Source organism: Lygodium microphyllum, chromosome 18 (assembly GCF_053477565.2).
Source record: "Lygodium microphyllum isolate KBCC chromosome 18, Lygodium_microphyllum_v1.1.10, whole genome shotgun sequence".
Classification (NCBI taxonomy): Eukaryota; Viridiplantae; Streptophyta; class Polypodiopsida; order Schizaeales; family Lygodiaceae; genus Lygodium; species Lygodium microphyllum.
Window position 1 is genome coordinate 77,713,496 of NC_141152.1, and position 19,117 is coordinate 77,732,612.

Genomic DNA, 19,117 nt, shown 5'->3' on the forward strand with positions numbered 1-19,117 from the left:
TCCTTTTCAATACAATTTACTTCCTAGGGATGTTCCTAGTTCCCTAGTGATCCTACGTAAATATTTCCTTTTCAATACAATTTACTGTTCTCATTTTACGGTTGATTGCCTGTGTTTGTTCTTTTCTGAGAAAAGGAAGGAGAGCGAGTGATTGATATTCGCAGTTTATTGTCTCTAATATTTCAATATTTAATGCTTTCTCTATTTTACTATTTGGGCCTTCCCAAGTCATCGATCATTGAGGGAGAGATGGAGCAGGTCCTTTGTTCTCTCGCCTGCTCGTCCTGTGCCTGTGCGTATCTGCTTGTTCGTTATTAGAGAACAAAATGAAACCAGGAAGCATATGTTGCCTCCCTGATCTGCAGCTTCCATCGCTCCACCTGTGAAAAAAAAAATAAAACCCTAACCCTGTCGCATTGCCTCCCCCGATCACCACCATACCGTCGCCGCCCTCCCGGGCTGGTGCCGCCCGTCACCAGTACCTTCCCTTGCCTGAGCGCATGCCCGAGGCCGTGCGCGCATCATCTTCCATGGTGTCCGAGCTTCGGCCCCGAGGGCGTACCTCGAGTAATTCCTTACCTGCTTTCCTTCCTGACTGCGTTGCATAGTCCTCCATGTTTTTCCTGTCGTTTCTTTGTCCGATCCGGATTCTGACAGTCTTCAATAGTGGATTGAAGGCATGGTGGAACAGTATCACCATGAGATATGCCATGCAGCCGCCGGAGCTGGGGCAGGTTAGTGATTTTGACCTCCTCTTTTCTTTGTTTCTCATAAAGAATGCATTCTCAGACGTAATGCCACTAACTGCTCTTCAATGAGTCGAGAGAACGAATAGCATAACAAAATGCTGGGCCATATTGCTGCCCAAGGACAACGTGGAATTTCTCTTAATGGAGGAAAAATGATGCATTATTGGAGTCATCTAAAAGTTGAAACTTTTGGGAGTAAGCGTTCTGGAGCTACCATGATCCATGCGGCTCATTTTCACCGTTGTTTGATGGCCTGTGTGTTTGTTGCCTTTACACATGGGAACTACAAGGATTATACAGCTGCGTCACATAGTCGCTAGTCCATAGTATTACAATCGCATCTCAGTATTGATGCCTTGCATGGTTTTGGGACTAAGGTTATAGAAGGTCGCAGAACTCTTAGTTGAGGTTATTTAAAAGGTCTCTGGGATTATGTACTTGTCAGTGTGAAAGTTGAAGAGGCTAAAGAGGCATCTGTTTGTATTTGTGTACAGGAGCCATTGCTGCTACTTTTGTCTGCCCTCTTGATGTTGTAAAGACACGCTTGCAAGTCTATGGGAGCTCTGGGGCCACCTACTCGGGCGTCAAAGGTATAAAAGTCTTAAACTCTCTGTCAATTATTTTGCTGCTGTTAATGAAACAATGCCTCAAGGTCTAGGTGGTAGAAAGATGATACCAATTACCATATATCTCCTTGATTTGCAAAGTGCTTCATACTGAAGGTCACCTTAAGGAGCCATATGTAAGTACTCAAGTCATTCAAGTTACACTGTTTGTAGAGGTGACCCTTGTAGTCTCGCTGGATAGAGAGCGAGCCCCTCTGTACTCTTTGACTTTCTACTGACGTAACCTAGGTATACATGCAGGACATTAGTCTCTATAGTCTTTTGTTACTACCCCTATTCCTCGACCGTGGAGGATCCCCAAATTGGTTCTACAGTGGACCGAGCTCTTAGAGATTAGTCATCCCTTGGACTAGCATTCTCAGGCTACAGTTGGTGCAGTTAGTCCTCTCGGGTGGAGTTATGCATTTTTTCTGTCAGTCATGGGCATTTCCAGCAGTCACCAGTCGCAGTTACCATTTCTTGGGCAGGCTAGACAGGGGCAGGTGACAGTGCCATGTGGCATCCAATGAGGAAAGCGCTGATTATTTTATTGTTTGAGCAGTAGTTGCAGCTTTATTATGCTGGTCAGGCCAGTTTGCTGGCTGCCTGTAATATTTTATTGGTCCTTGTCTTTCTATTTACAGTTAGTGGGTTGACTACCCTTCTCACTTGTCTTTTCAAGTGGTGGAGAGAGATATTGGATTGAGGAGTTACTTTGACAGCCCCTTGTATATCTGCCTTCTTCATTTCAGCATTCATTGAGTGTAGATTTCTGCACTTTTTTTTTTCTCTTTTCTCTCTTCCTCTTCTCTCGTGTTCAGTCTTTCAATCTTGTCCTTACGCTTCCACATTTGCTGCACTCTGACATGGTATCAGATCAATGTAGAAAGAGGTTGAGGTGAACAAGTGAAGTGTGGAGAAGCAGCGAAGTTGCTAGTTTTTGCTGTTGGCAAAGTAGAAAAGGTGGCATTTTCAGCCTTTTGGACTGGATTTTGAGTTTTCATTGCCTTTGGTGGGTGAAGCTCTTTGAGGACGAGTGGAGGAAGCCCTAACAAGAACTGGCATTGTGCGTGGAGTCAAAGGGGGTTGCCCTTGTTTTTTGGCAGGTCATTCTATTACAATGTTGACCGAAATTGATGTAGAGTTTCAAGCTATTATAGAGTGTATAGTCCTCGTGTTGTCAGCTCTTCCTTCGGATCGAAAGCTCGATGGGGAGAACTGTTGCATTTGACACATAATGATGCTTGCCACATTGGAGTCTTATGATTTAGTGGAGCTCAATACCGAGGCTATAGATCATCCTATAGCCCTTGATGTCTCCAAGCTTTTTGTAGATGAGTAAGTGGAGAATGAAGGTATAGGTACATTGGGATGAATTGAATGTTTGTAATTATTCTTTCCTCTTTCTCTCTTACACTCCATCTGTCATTGCTCACATCGAGCACTTGACCGTGGCTCAAGAGAATTATGTGTTATTTTTCACTAAACCCTAGTTATGGTTGGCTTGCAAGTACCAAACATCTCCTTCTATCATAATTTGTACGATTCAATTTTATTGTTTTTGAAGATATGCAAAAAAACATTTTGGTTGAACTTTCTTTATATGATTTAGTAAGATGAGATTCTAAGGTTTACATTTTGTGGGATTTAGGAGCACTTTTTGAAGATTTGAAGCCAAAAATGAATAAAGAAGACTCAAATGAAGTATGTTTCTCGAGGTGGAAAGATTTTAAAGTGAGAAGTGAAGTGGAGTGTAATGTTGACCTTGGGGTAGCAAAGGAATATGCAACCATGATATCTTCATAAAATCTATGTGTTTGGAGCAAGAATTCATGGCAAATTCCCTTTGTTTGGTGAGAAACGGGTGTAGGACAGCAAATGGCCATAGTCTGCTCAAATTTAAAATGTGTATGCCCAATTTTAAAGGGGCACAAAACTAAGATTTGAAAGGGCATCAAGAAACAAGTCATGGAGAGAGAATGGGGAAGAAAATGTAATGAACATGGGCAACTCTATCCTCTTGATGATTTTGACCATGGCATGCTTGAATTCTCATCATTTGTCGTATTTGACATCAAGAATGAAACCTCCTTCTCCTCCTCTACAATAATATTCCATTTGTTTGTGATGAGGTGAAGGATTTCAAATTCAAAGATTTCAATATTTCTCTCTCTTGAAATGTAGTCAATATGAAATATTCCCATGGGCCGAAATTGGTTCTTGCTGATGGTTTTCATCTCTATTTTTGATTGGTTGTTGGTTTTTTCTATTTTTTGTTACGAAGAATAGTGGTTGGAGTTAAATATCAAATGTACAATTGAATGGCCGTGATGAAGTGGGTTTCTTTGGAGGTTCAGATGAGGACTTCGAGTCCTAGCAAGTTTTCTTCTATGCGGGAGTATGTCAATAAGCTTCGGCAATTGTAGATGTAGGCGTAGATCAGAGGGAAGGTGATTACGTCAAAGGATATGGCGATAACTCCTCTCTCCCGGCTACTGCTCCAATTTAGTGCATTTTATTTTGCCTTGATTGCTTCAAGGCAGACAAAGACTCTTAAGTGGGAGGGGTTGGTTCTTACGGTCTTGGACCAAGAGGAATAATTCAAAGGTTAGAATACTCCCAAGTCGAAGGCTTTGATCGGCCAGTCTTCACAACAGAAGGGAAAAAAGAAGAAGGAGAAGAAGAAGAAGAATGAGTGGAAGTCCAAATAGGACAAATCGAAGGAGTCTACATGCTGCATTTGTGGCACGGGTAAATCCTTCTTTAGATGAGATTGCATGCATGCGTTTGATGCACGGGTAAATTCTCATAGGTGACAGTTCTTTGGTCCCCATTAAAGGCAAGGGTGATATGCAGTTGATTTCAAATGGGCAAGGCAATGTCCATACTTCAGAGGTGCTCTATGTGGCGAGTCTACGGTATCATCTGCTTTTAGTAAGGATTGCAAATTTTTGCATTTTTCTCTCTTTTCTCTCTCCCTTTTCTCTCGTATTCATTGTCTTTCAGTTTTGTCCATAGGCTTTCACATTTGTTGCACTTTGTCACAAGTTGCATTATGGAATTTACTCAGCTCAACTCTTGAGGTGCTCGATCTTTTCTCTTCATGAGCTTGAAGGATTTCATTCTTAATACATATGGAGAGGCTTTGGACAACCATGGAGTTGTGGATGAAGTTCTTGTCTCTGTACCATTAGATCTTTGCCTACCATATTAACCTAGAGAGGAAACTTAGGATGCTCTGTTGATGATACTCCTTCTATGAAGGATCACATCAATAACTTGGAGGATATGCAAGATGATCTTGTGTTCCTTGTTTGGACTATCTCATTGGAGGATATGGCAATGATTCTCATGATTTGATTGCCATTTTCAAAGCATGATGTTTTCTACACTAGCTTGCTTACGTGCAAGGTTTGTGATACACTTCTTTGGGAAGAGCTAGCTTTGCTCGTCTTGGAGCACAATGAGAGACTCAAAGAGATAGGAGCTAGTGGATCTTGCTCCACGAAGGGTTTTATAGTAGGTGCAGAAGGGGCAAACAGGAAGGGGAACAAGAACGCTAATAACAAAAAGCAAGATGAGAAGAAGGATTGAAAGGATGAGAATAAGTCCAAGCCGAAGTGCGCACACTGTGGGAAAGGCACTTATCCGAAGAAGTGCTAGCAAAAATACCCCCATTTGAAGCCAAAGGAAGGTTACAAAGATTCAAACACTACCCTAGCTACTATAGAGGTTGTCTTCGTTGATCTATTCAAGGTTGAAGATACAATATGTGCTTCTTTTATAGTAACATGGGATAGGGGATGAGGGATGGGGATGGAGGACGGCCAAAAGCAAGGGATGGGGGGCGGGATGGGGGAGGGGACGACATACTTAAATAACATTCTAAATTTCATAGTTACCATATGTATGCATGTGATGTGGTGGGTGTCAAAAGATGGCGTACCAACGAGATAGTAGGGTTTGCAGGGAGGAACACGTAGTGAACTCCACAAACATGGAGAAGAGAAAAAGAGAGAAGAAACTCTGATGAATGGAATGATGAAGTTCTGAATCATGGAGTGAATGTGATACAAGGGAACAAGGGTGCCATAGCTCAAGGAAGATGATGAAGACAGCCACGAACCACGAACCACAATGTCCTCCTGAAGGGGTGTGAGGGTAGTGGAGAGGCTGGAGAGAAGAGGTGACGGACTAAATGAATCAACTGTGAGGAATGAATGAGAGAGTGGCCTATAAATAGGCATAGTCAGCCTAGGATGGTGCCTCTTTTTGGGGCTGCAAACCCTAAATGTAAAACGCAAAAACACAAACTGCAGGTGAAGGGTTTCTGAACACCCCCTCTCAGGCCAAAAAAGGGAAACAAGAGGAGTGAGGCAGAGATGCAATGCTACATGTTGAAGAATGCTCATGTAGCAAGTGCCACTTGGACAGTGTCCCTCCTGGGGAAATTGTTCACTTGCCCAAGCGCCCTAGTACAAAGATGGTGAAGACATGCAATGCATAGGAGGAATGTCAGACTTTGTGTGGTGCCGAGAACCATAAGGATATGCCCATACACGATCTTGGGAGGTGGCTCCATGTTGACCAAGTGACCAAGGCAAGAAGAGAAGAAAGAAGAAGATGTAGGGGATCCCTAAGATCCAAGATTTCCACCTGCAAGATAACCTGCAGCAAAGAACAATAGATAGAGTGAACTCGAGAACCTGAAATTCAACCTCGGGAGGGAAGCCACTAGCTTCATGCATCCAGACGGGAAGGAATATGAAGGCCTCGTCACCAAGTCGCGGATGAACCTCCAAGGCCCTGATCTAGGTAGATCCTTGAGATCTTGGGTATCAATAGGTGAGATGACCGTTGGAAGGAAGTCACTTCGTCCAAGGGTAGAGGAAGAAGGTAAAAGGCCTCCACCAAGGTGCGCGAAGGATTGAGCGGTGGGTGGGGACCCCTTGTGAAACTAGAGGAATAAGAACTCTCTCTAAAGTCTCAATAGATGTAGATGCCCCCTTCGAGGGCAAATAAAGATCATTCCCCTCTGAATCCCCCTCTGAGGTAGATAGGGAATCCAAAAACTCATGGATCACGGACTCCGAAATGGCTAAGGATGAAGGAAGTGCAGTCGGTCGTGTCGAAGAAGGTATTTGGGGTGGTGAAGAACGCCTCGAGTTGGCCTCTCGAACTTGAGAAGGCGAGGGTGGGGCTCGGACTGAGCAATGAGTGGGCAACGGTTGCTACTTCTCAATGGAGTAGACCGGGAAGCAGAAGAAGAGGAAGGAGTCGAGCAGCCACTCTCTCTCGAAGGAGTGGACTGACGAGGAGACGGTATTGAACAATCACTGTCTCTTGATGGAGCGGACTGCAAAACCATGGGCCATGGTAACCACTGTACCCGAAAATAGGTGGGAGAAGATTGCTGCTAGCATAGTGACGAGCTCCAAGAGGTCGTAGTGCCAATCAATCCCCCATGTGCTCGAAAGGACTTAGTGCGCATCGGATGCGTCTTATTGCCTTGAACATAATACTCTGATAGCCGATGCAGAACGATCTTTGTGACCCAAAAAGGAGAGGTGGCACAAGGAGTGCTTGGTGGAAGACGCATATACTCCGGAGGAGTGGGGAGCAAAGGTCAAAGTTAACAGTCTCTAGTGGGATGACCGTTCGTGTTGGAGTAGGAACACCCAGTAGACTGATCATCTGTTGGGAAAAAAGCCAAAGGTACCAGTGTGCCTTGCTGAAGAAGGAAGAGGTCAACCACGAACCATAAATTGCAATGTTTGCCTCAAGGGGTGTGAGGGCAATGCAAAGCACGAACCGCAATGTCTGCCCACACCCCATTGCCTCAAGGGGTATGAGGGCAATGCAAAGCACGAACCGCAATGTTCGTCTCAAGGGGTGGGAGGGTAGTGGAAGGGCTGAAAGTGAACTGGCAGTGGGATGAGGATACTACCAGCAGTAGTAAAAGGTTGCAACTAGTAGAAAAACGCAGGTGAGGAGAGAGAAAGACTAAAAACTCAAGAAAAACCAGTAGCGGCAGTCAATATGCTGAAATCAGCTTCGAACAGTGTGTGGTAGGCTGGAAACAGGTGCCAGACTGTTGTAGACAGCAATGGCCAGCTCGGACTACGATGTCCTCCACGTTCGGGGTGTGGGCAGCAAGCTGAAATACCTGAAATCTGCAAAAACGAGATTGTTTTCTGAATGGAGAGGCTTTGCTGTAAATAGCTGCAAATTGCGGGTGGAAGGCTGGAAACATGTGCCAGATTGTAGATGACAGCAAGGGACAACTGAGACTACGATGCCCTCCGCGAAAGGGGTGTGGGCAGTGAGCTGAAAACACCTAAAAACTGCAAAAATGAGATATTGATGGAGTGGAAGAAGAAGAGAAGTGGATGCCGAACTCGCCACCGGTCTTTGCCTTCACTGGAGTGGAGGATCTTTGTCGTTGTTTGAGCCGATCCAACTCTGATACCATGTTAAAAGATGACGTACCAGCGAGACAAAATGGTTTGTGGGGAGGAACATGGAGTGAACTCGGCAAACATGGAGAAGAGAAGAGAAGAGAGAGGAAACTCTGATGAATGGAATGATGAAGTTTTGAATCATGGAGTGAATGTGATACAAGGGAACAAGGGTGCCATAGCACAAGGAAGATGATGAAGACAGCCACGAACAATGAACCAAAATGGCCTCTTGAAGGGGTGTGAGGGTAGTGGAGAGGTAGGAGAGAAGAGGCGATAGAATGAATGAATTAGCCGTTAGGAATAAATGAGAGTGGCCTATAAATAGGCACAGTCAGTCTAGGATGGCACTCCTTTTTGGGTCTGTAAACCCTAAACGTAAAATGCAAAAATGCAAACTGCGGGTGAAGGATTTCTCAATAGTGGGTGGATGTGTAGTATCAAAGAACGAGAAAATTGCATGTATAATGTGGGCTAATTTGGTTTCACACGAGAGTATACTAATTTTGTATGTGTATATGTGGGACAAAAGAGGAATAAATAAGCATAAGTGACATATTACATTCCTTGGAAAAAGGCTATAAACACTTCAAAAACCCCAACCCGGGGGGGAGAGCAACATTCCTTATTTAAAATGTCCCCTATCAGTTGTTTCTATCAAGGGGATAGGTGGGACAAGGGGATATGGGATAGGCAACATCACCCATCTCATCTTGGTGTTCCCTTTAAAAGACTTGTTTAGGATGGTGTTTCCCTGTTGGCTCGTAGACAGTGGAGCCTCCAAACATATAATCTACCGACAAGATTGGCTTTGGATATGTGTGCTAGAGGCAGTTCTGTCTCCATTAGTGACAATCCTTCCGTTCGAGTTTGAAGAGTGGGGACTATTTCCCTTTTACCATATTCTCAAGATTCTTCAGTCAATGTTTTTTATATACTAGATTTGGGTTTTAACCTTCTTTTTGTCTATGGTTGTCCATGGTTTGATATAGCTAGGTACTCATGGGTTTTAACCTTCTTTTTTTCCATGGTTGACATATCATGAGGACACGTATTTTTGAAACCTCACTTAACATGTGGATTAATTTTTAATCACATGATTAAGTAAATGTTGCACATGTGAGGTGCAATTGGGCTTAAAGTAAATTTACGAGCTTGGGACCCAAAGAAATCATGGGATGGCAAAGGCAAAAGTTGCTATAAGTTATGTTGCATAGGTACTTGGTGGTATCTGGTGCCAGTTGTTGGCCTAGGTCGTCCATTTGGCCATAAGTATCAGTTGGTGAAACTAGAGAAGTGACATTTAATGGTACCTAACGCCAATCTGATGGTCAAAGATGGTGCAGAGACACTCGCGAATGGAAGTTGCCTAGCCAATTTATTTATTGACCAGTCATATTATTTTTCAGGCCACCGAAATTACTATTAGATTAATTTTCAATATTTAAAGATTGAAAATTAATATTTAATCATGGAAAATGCTGGAAAAACCTTTTGGAAAGGTTGCCACTTGTCAAAAATGGCCATGCAAGACTGAAAAACGTATTTAGAGGTTGGAGATGCACTTTTTATAAATTCAATTTGCAAGAGAGAGGGAGGAGAGGCTGTTGGTTTGATTTGCAGCCATTGGAGGACCTTTTGAGGTTGCCAAGGGCAGGAGAAGACCAATCAACAGTAGGAGACAGCATCTACAGGTTGCTGAGATAGGGCAGCAACAGTAAATAACTGATTTTGTTCAGTTAACAAAACATTTTCAAGCTAGAGAAAAGGAAAACTTTGCATCTACAAGCTGTTGGGTAGGGCAGCAGCTGCATTTGACTGATTTTTAGTCATTTTGTGCGACGAAACTTTGAATTTTCTCTCTCTACAGCTTTCCCTCTCATCTCCTAGCCATTTCACAGCTTTGCTCCGAAGGTCTCAACATTTGGACCCTTGGAGGCTGAGAAGGCCTTTTCCATCTCCATCAAAGCGGGTGAAGGCCAATTGATTGCTCGAATCAAGGGGCAAATCGGGTTAAAGACTTGCTGGTGATTCATCATAGCAGGGGGAGTTGGAATACCGAAAGGGATTGGGAGAATCCCATTGTGAATCAACTTCTTCTTTAATAAAGATAAAGAAATGCCAAAAGGGGCGTCAATTTTGGGGCCAATTGGGTGTGCATTGTCCAAGATCAGTAGGTAAATTTGTATTTTCAGATTTGCACTAATTGTTTGCTGTTGTAATTAAGTTGTAATCAGGCATTTACCACCCATCCACGGAAGGAAGGCTGGTTAAATGACACATCTAAGTACTCTGATGGTTTTCATCCAAGAGGCTATTATAGTTGAGGATTTTTTTCATAGGTGTTGTTCTTTGGATAGGAACATAGGAGGGTGGGCTTTACAAGCTCACTATTCTTGCTATCCGGTCTTTCCAAGAGCTTGGGCTATTTGTTATATGCTCGTTACGGGTACTTCAACTCATTCGACGGGCTTCTTAGTAAAGGGAGTGTGAGTATACCCGTGTGGTACACACAAAGAATAAATGAATGTATTCTTGCTATCACATCCAAGTATAGGTGTTTTGGTGGGCAGCCCAAAATCCTTGACCAAATGACCAAGCCAAACAACTTCTTTCAAAGCTTCAGTGGCTAAAATATATTCAGCCTTAGTGGTAGAAAGTGCTACTATCTTTTGTAATCTAGAGCACCAAGAAATGGCCCCACCAGTCTAGGTAAATATGTACCTGCTAGTAGACTTGCAAGTATCCAAGTCACTTGCCTTGTATGTATCACAATGTTTGTCTAGATCTAACGTACAGCAAATACATTTTCTTTGTGTGCCTTTTAAGGTATCGAAAGATGCATTTCACTGTCTCCCAATGTGCTTTGCCAGGATTTGACATAAACCTACTCACAACTCCCATTGCATGAGCAATGTCAGATCTAGTGGTAACCATAGCATACATGAGTGACGCACAAGCTGAAGCATAAGGAACCTCCTTCATAGAGCTGGCTGCCTTATCATCTTTTGGCCAATATGCTTTGCTAAGCTTAAGGTATGGCGGTAAAGGAACACCAAGTGACTTAGCATGTGCCATAGAAAAATAATCAAGTACTTTGTTGATGTACTTTTCTTGTGAGAGAAATAAGAGTTGTTGCTCTTGATCTCTCATCACACGCATGCCCAAAATGTGTTTAGTTGCATCCGAGTCCTATTGAGAAACCCATTCACCCTTCACCCACAGTTTGCATTTTTGTGTTTTGCGTTTAGGGTTTGCAGCCCCAAAAAGAGGCGCCACCCTAGACCGACTGTGCCTATTTATAGGCTACTCTCTCACTCATTCTTTATGGTTGATTCATTCAGTTCGTCACCTCTTCTCTCCAGCCTCTCCCTTACCCTCACACCCCTTTAGGAGGACATTGTGGTGGTTCGTGGCTGTCTTCATCATCTTCCTTGTGCTACGACACCCTTGTTCCCTTGGATCACATTCACTCCATGATTCAGGTCTCCATTATTCCATTCAGTAGAGTTTCTTCTTCTAGACCTGTAAGTGTCCTGTTTTGACCTTGTAATGCAAGAAAGTAACCTCAAATGGCTACCAAACCCTGCAAAGGGATATATAGGACCTGTGGGTACCCTGTAGTACCTGCCCCTGTACTTCAGTATCAAAGGGTGTACCTGTATCCACCTGTAAATACCCTGTGGGTAACCTGAAAATGCTCTGTTTTACCCTATTTTAATCCAGTAGGTACTTGAGTCGTTGGAAAGTCTTCAATCTTCAATTCTCCACTCGTTGTACCTATGTGAGGGATAAAACGGCAGGACGGGCTCCCTACACGGGCTCCGAATCACCGGGAGGTGGGCACCATATATTTTATTTGCAGCTAACTTTTTGGGACAGTATCTTTCTTCCCCTTCCACTATTCATTGGAGTGCTGCAAAACGTATTCTTAAGTACCTCAAGGGTACTAAGGAATTTGGTCTTATTTATCGTCGTCGAGAGGATTCTTCTTTATCTTCTTCAACTTCTCTTGACCTTATTGGATATACAGATGCTGATTGGGCAAGTTCACACATCCATGCGATCTACAAGTGGGAATTGTTTCTTTGTAAATGGATGTTTGGTTTCTTGGTCCAGCAAAAAACAACGATGTGTTGCAATTTCTACAACTGAAGCCGAATATGCTTAGCATATGCTAATTGCTACTGTTGGTTTTGCCTGCGTTTTTAGCCTTTCTTTCTCTTGCGGGCCGTGTTTGTTGTTTTCTCTCTCCTGCAGCCTGCTTTTTAGTCATTCTCTCTCCTCACATGCGTTTTGTCATTCTCTCTCCTCACCCGCGTTTTTCTACTGGTTGCAACCTCTTACTATTGGTAGCATCCTCCTCCCACTGGTAGCTCACTTCTAGCCCTTCCACTGCCCTCCCACCCCTTGTGGTTGACATAACACTAGCCTCACACCCCTTGAGGCGGACATTGTGGTTCGTGGTTCGTGTGGTGGATCTCTTCCATCTCTTCCTTCTTCAGCAAGGCACATTGGTGCCCATAGCTTCTTTACCAATAGATGACCCCACTACTGGGTGCTCCTACTATGGCATCATCAGACACACCACCGATGCTCGTCGACTTTGACCTTTACTCCCCACCCCCGTGGAGTATATGCATCTTCCACGAGGCACTCCTTGTGCCACCTCTCCTTTCTGGGCCACAGAGATCGTTCTGCATCGGCTATCGGAGTGTTATGCTCAAGGCAATAAGCCACAACCAACGCACACTAAGGCCTTTCGCGCACACGGAGGCTCTAAGACCTTACGAGGTGATAAGCCCTCTTGGAGACCACCCCACTACGCGGAGGTTTCCCCGACCCACTTGCGGGTATAGTAGCTTCCACGGCCCACATCTCCTCCACAGTCCACTCTCTTGAGCCCACGGCTGTTTCCTACCCTTGGCTCATCCTGAGCCTCCTTCTTCTCCACCCTCTTCCACTTAGGTTCGAGAGGCTACTTTTGGGAGCTTTCCAGCTTCTTCTTTCGAGCCCCAGATACCTTTTTGAGCATGACCAGCACCACTTCCTTCGTCATCAGATGCTTAGCAGTCTGTGAGCCATGAGTGGTCGGATTCCCTTTCTCTCTCAGATTGGGATTCAGAGGGGGATTTTCTTATTGTGCTCTTAGAGGGGGCTTCCAATTCTTCTTCAGCTTCAGAGGGGGACTCTTACTTCTACTCCTTCCAATTCAGAGAGGGACCCTATGTGCCATGAAGTTCTTCACACACCACCATCTTTCACTTTCAAGGAGTGTCTCTCCTTTGAGCAGTCATTTGCTCTACTCATACCTATGATCTAGAGGACCTACTTAGTTCGGGGCCCTTGGAACTTCAGCAGTGACTGGGTGGCTAGGCCTTCGTATTCCTTCGAGCATGGAGTCACGGAGCTAATGGCTTCTCTCCCAAGGTTGAGTTTTGGGTTCTACAGCTCATCCAGTCTCCTGACTATCTTCAAAGGTCTCCTTTCAAGTGGTATTCTCAGATTACAGGGTGGATCTTCTTTGTCCCTTGGTCAGTATGGAGCCTACTCCCGAGGTGGAGTACGAGCATATTCTTATGGTTCTTGGCACCACACAAAGTCCGACATTCCTCCTATGCATTGCATGATTTCATCATCTTTGTACTAGGGCACTTGGGCAAGTGCACAATTTCCCCTCCAAGGACACTATCCAAGTGGCACTTGCTGCACAAGCATTCTTCAGCATGTAGCATTCCATCTTTAGCTCACTCTTCTCTTGTTCCCCTTTTTGAGCTTGAGAGGGGGTGTTGAGAAACCCTTCACTCTTCACTTGCAATTTGCGTTTCTACGGTTTGCGCTTAGGGTTTGCAGCCCCAAAAAGAGGCGCCACCCTAGATTGACTGTGCCTATTTATAGGCCACTCTCTCACTCATTCTTTATGGCTGATTCATTTAGTTCGTCACCTCTTCTCTCTAGCCTCTCCCTTACCCTAACACCCCTTCAGGAGGACATTGTGGTTCGTTGTTGATGGCTGTCTACATCATCTTCCTTGTGCTACGGCACCCTTGTTCCCTTGTATCACATTCACTCCTTGATTCAGGTCTTCATTATTCCATTCATCAGAGTTTCTTCTCTCTTCTCTTCTCTTCTCCATGTTTACCGAATTCACTCCGTGTTCCTCCTTGCAAACCCTACTGCCTCGTTGGTGCGTTATCTTTTGACAAGTCCTTCATGGAAAAGGCTTAATTCAATTGTTTTTTTAGTGCATTAACCTAGCTTTTATGCTTACCAGCAACAAGCATATGATCCACATAAAGTACAAGGATTATAAGGCTTCCATCATTAGTCTTCTTTATATATAAGCAGTGATCTGCATTGGTTCTTTTAAATCCATGTGAGAGCATGAAGGCATTAAATTTTTTGTACCACTATCTAGGAGCTTGTTTTAAACCATACTAGCTTCTCTTAAGCTTGCACTCCAAATGCTCCTTTCCTGGCATAACAAAGCCCTTTGGTTGTTTCATGTACAGCTCTTCTTCTAAATCACCATGCAGGAATGCTGTTCTAATATCCATCTAATCAAGCCCAAGATCCATAGATGCTACAATAGCAAACAATACTCGAAGAGTGGTCATTTTGACAAGAAGTGAAAAAACTTCTTGAAAGTCAATCCCTTCTTTCTGTGTATAACCCTTAGCCACAAGCTTGGCTTTGTATTTGGGTTTGCCATCTACGCACTTGATTTTAGCTTTTCTATCTTTGGGCAATGGAACCAAATCCCAAGTATCATTTTGATACAAAGATTTCATTTCTTCTTGTATAGCTAACTCCCACTTTTTCTTAACTCACATGATAATGCCTCTTTATATGTGAGAGGCTCATCCTTATCTGCGAGTAAAATGCAATCCAAAGAGGGATTAAACCTCTGTATAGGTCTCCTGACACATATAGACCTTCTCACCCAATAATTTGTGTTATCAGGCAATGGATCCACATCCTAAGGAATGTCAATGACCTTAGTATTTGGCTGCTGAACTGAATTTTCAAGTAGCTGTGATACATTTTCAGGCTGCTGTAATTCATTTTCGGCATGCCGATTTTGTTGCCCAAGCTGATTTTCAGCATTCTTTTGCTGCCCATTTTCATCTGGCTCAATGATGTTATGCTGATTATCAAAATCAACATCAAATGGAGCTAAATTTTCAGTGGCTGATGGCAATTCAAGTAGCTGATCATGCTGAAATTTCACTTTCTTTTTGTTTAAATCACTAGATGTGGCATTTTTCAGCAACTTTGATTCATTAAATACTACATCTTGGCTGTGTAGTACCTTTTTCATGCTTGGAACCCAAACTCTATAACCCATTTTACCTTCATCTCCATAATCCATGAAGATGCCTTTGAGGGATTTCATGTCAAGTTTGGTTCTGTTATCAATAGGTATGTGTACATAGCATTCGCAGCCGAAGACCCTTAAGTGGTCATATGAAACAGGTTTGCCAGACCAAACCTCTTCAGGGATACCATTTTTAAGTGCACAATGCGGAGATGAGTTGCAAACATGTAGTGCGGTTTTAAGTGTCCCTCCCTAGAAAGATTGTGGGAGATTGGCTGTGGACAGTATGCACCGAATCTTCTTACATAAAGTGTGATTCATTCGCTCAGCCACACCATTAGATGACGGGTTATAAGGGGCTGTAAGCTCTTGTTTAATTCCATTTACATCACACAACTTATTGAATTCTTTAGATACTACATACCCTTCCCCATTGTCAGTTATTATGCATTTTAGTTTTCAATTTTTTTGAGTGCTAACAAATGCATAAAACCTTTTAAAGGCGTCCAACGCCTCGCTTTTTTGCTTAAGCAAGTAAACCCATAGCTTTCTAGAATGGTCATGAATAATAGACAAAAAATAACGGAAACCACTATGAGTTTTTATTAGCATGGTACATACATCAGAGTGAACTAAATCCAAAATAATGAACTCTTTACATGTTTTCCCAAAACATAGTCATCACAAAAGTCAAACTTTGAGTTTTTCACATCAACTCTTCCAAGTGAGAAAAGTGCCTGTAAACCCATTTGGTTCATGTGTCCAAGACGCTTGTGCCATAGCTCCATGTGTGATTGTGCTTCTATAAGTGTAACAAACTTTCCAAGAAGTGCCTTGTAGTGAAGATAATATAGAGTTTCCTTTTGATTGCCTCTAGTGCCTAGCATGGATTCTTTCCGTATCTTCCCACATTTCACCACCAACAAAGGTAGTGAAGTAACCCCTACTGTCTAACAGCCCAACAGAAAGCAAGCTCTTCTTAATGCCAGGTACATACCTAACATCACGAAGAATCAATTCTTGGCCATTTTCAAGAGCCAAGTGTATGGTCCCTACTCGTTCAATATCACATGCATGGCTATTCCTTGGGGAAACTTTCCCAAGGTTACCTGTTGCATAAAAAGAAAAACACTCCAAGGATGGAGTTAAATGAATTGAAGCACCATTGTCAACGATCCACGGTTGTGACAAACCATCATGAGCAAACAACAAGGCATCTATCACATCCCTTTTAGTGATATATATGTCTTCCACTGCCATAGCATGTGGATCTAAAAATGCAACCATCAAATCAACATCTTTATTTTTTTCTATCTCCTCAATAACAACATTAGATACCACATTTTTCTTTTGTGTTTCTTTAGGGGTAGAGTTGCCATCCTTCTCATTATTTTTGCCTTTTGCATTAGCTTGCTTCTTGTATTCTTGCTCCTTTTTATAGTATTTGTAATTGGGTTTTTTATGCCCTTTGTGTCCACACTGATAGCAAGTGACATCTTGTTGTTTTTTCTTGCTTTTGCTGCAATTTTTGTTCTTATTTGTAGCAATTGACCTCTTTCTTTTTCCCATGAGATGGACTTAATGTCAGAAGTGGAGTAGCAATGGAAGCGTAAACATATGCTGTAGTAAACTGCTGAAACACAAGACAAAAGAGAAAGGGAAAGAAAGAACATAATACAGATGAGAACTCAGATGTATGTTCGGGAAATGGAATCCATATATTAGACACGAGACTGTCGCATACAATAGTGAGTCACTGGCTGCGTGGGCATCGATACCGGCTCCTCTTTCCATGGGACCTTCAGTTGGTGAACTAAACTAGTGGAGGAGGAGGAGCCTAGAAAATATAGGTATAAATAATGCTATAAAATATGTCAGGTCGACCAACATTTAATGATGGCCTATTGGTAGCAATAAATGCCACAATAGCATAAAATGCTACACAATAAAAATGTCTAAAATAACTACATAAAGTGCCCAACCATAATACGTGCTCAGACTCACACATGAACTGATGTACTCTGCTAACATCCTCCCTTAGATTATGGGTGATCTCATACAATACAAAGGTACAACGAGAATGGATCAGAAACCATACAACATAGAACCACCAAGTAGAACCATGGATACCCAAGTAGTGGGTGATCAAGTCACTACCTAGGTGCCTCGAAGAGAACCTAATGTCGATGTCGATTGTACCAGCTTCGAAAATAGAGAAGATCATAGCATATCTTTGTGCTTGTTCCAATGTCTCTCAGTAGCATATACGACCATCTTGTCAAAAATACATCTGGAACATATGTGACCATGGATTCCCTTCCTTTGGCTAGATCACCAAAGTGTCTCTTCATATGAGCTCTAGATGAAAGCCACCCGCTCTCTGTCGAAGAACTAGCCCATCATGAACGTGGATGTCAATCCCAGCTCCAAGATTTGGACTTGCCAGACTTCGGTTGATGCGTCAGGGATGTCCCTCTTTGGATCCTATGCAATTGTATAGAAATATAGATTTAGGCATGGTTGCCCCATCCCACCGCTCTCTCAAACTCCCTCTCTGGCATTGGAGAGTCCTGAGGAATGACGTCATCACCACCACTAGAAAGTAGTTGAGGAAGAGGCCACCAAGCCCTTCCTACGATCTGAAGAAGAGGATCCCTTTCGTGTCAGGGACTTTGCCTTGGTCGGAGGATTTGAGTCGGAATCTGAGGTAGATGATGACTCGTCGAAGGAGTTTGTATCCTGCTTCGTATTTTGCTCCTTTTTCTTCTTGGAATCTGCTAACTTTTGTAGTCCTTTTGCAAGTGGCCCTTCTTGCCATAGTGGTAGCATTGGGCCTTCGACTTCATCTTCGAACCCCTCTCTAAAGTTGCAAGAGCCTCACTTGAACCTCCATAATGTGACGGAAGCCACCCTTGTAGTTGCAAAGTCTCCTCATTCTCAAGCAGCATCAAGGACATATGAAGAAAATTGACAGGAGTTGCAGATGTCTGTGCCCGAAAAGTATTCGCCACTCCATCAAACTCTTGAGGAAGCTTGTAGAGTACCGTACCAACAAGATGTGCCTCTAATAGGGCAGACTGCATAGTGCGAAGCTGGTCTTGGATTTGGGTAATTCAAAGTAGGAATGATTGGATCGTATCTTTGGTTTCAAACTTTAGTTGCTGGAGCTGGCCACAGAGAGTAACAACCCTCATGGTGGAAAGAGCCTTGTACATCAATTGCAATTTCGACCATATGTGTGAAGCTGTCCTACAGGAGGTGACCGATGGTAGGACTTCTGTGGAAATACATCGAAGTAAGGCCGAGTAAGCATGGGCATCATCCGAATCCTATGTAAGCACTGCTTCCTCATGGTTGTCTTCATCAAAATCAACTGGAACAGAAGGCCGGTGAGGATGTGCAATAGCTACGCTAACCATGTACCATAACCGCTTCTAGATAAACTAGGCCTTCATCACGGCACACCACGTGTAATAATCACATCCATGGAGCTTGTTATCAGTGGATGTGCATGGTGGAGCCATCTGTAGAGGATTTAGAAGAGGAGTAGAGAAAATAAGGTATTTGGAGAGGGAACACAGCCAAAACACGGGCACAGATTGCAAAAAACAAGAGTTCACATATAGTATAACCCAAAATCTGACCAAAAGAAGACAAAAGCTGCCGCAAAAAGTCAACAAATTAGTCAAATACTGCCAAAAACAGCAAAAACGGCTTGAAGGTACAGTTGTGTTAGCAGATATTAGTCAGCTCATGGTGTGAGTCTGTGTGCAGAGGCTGGGCATTTTATGTAGCATTTTATGCAGTATTTTATGGCACATTTTTGTGGCCATTTATGATGTATTTTTTAGCATTCGGTGCTGAGGAGCCCACGCAGCCAGTGACTCACCGTTGTATGCTGCTGTCTCGTGTTCGATATGGATTCCATTTCCCGAGCATACATCTGAGTTCTCATCTATCTACTGTGTTCATTCTTTCTTTCTTTCT

General features: G+C 43.2%; 1 protein-coding gene across 2 annotated transcripts in view; it reads left to right on the top strand.

Moving 5' to 3' along the window:
* Positions 1 to 210: 210 nt before the first annotated feature.
* NDT1 (NAD+ transporter 1) overlaps positions 211 to 19,117 on the top strand; it is a 65,726-nt gene continuing 46,819 nt past the window's right edge. The window contains exons 1-3 of one of the 2 annotated variants that reach the window (XM_087698890.1): positions 211 to 567; positions 668 to 734; positions 1,244 to 1,339. In XM_087698890.1, coding sequence (XP_087555016.1) covers positions 680 to 734; positions 1,244 to 1,339 — 151 coding nt within the window. In that variant the 5' untranslated portion in view covers positions 211 to 567; positions 668 to 679. The remainder of the gene's footprint in view (positions 568 to 667; positions 735 to 1,243; positions 1,340 to 19,117) is intronic. The other variant, XM_087698889.1, reaches the window with a different exon arrangement.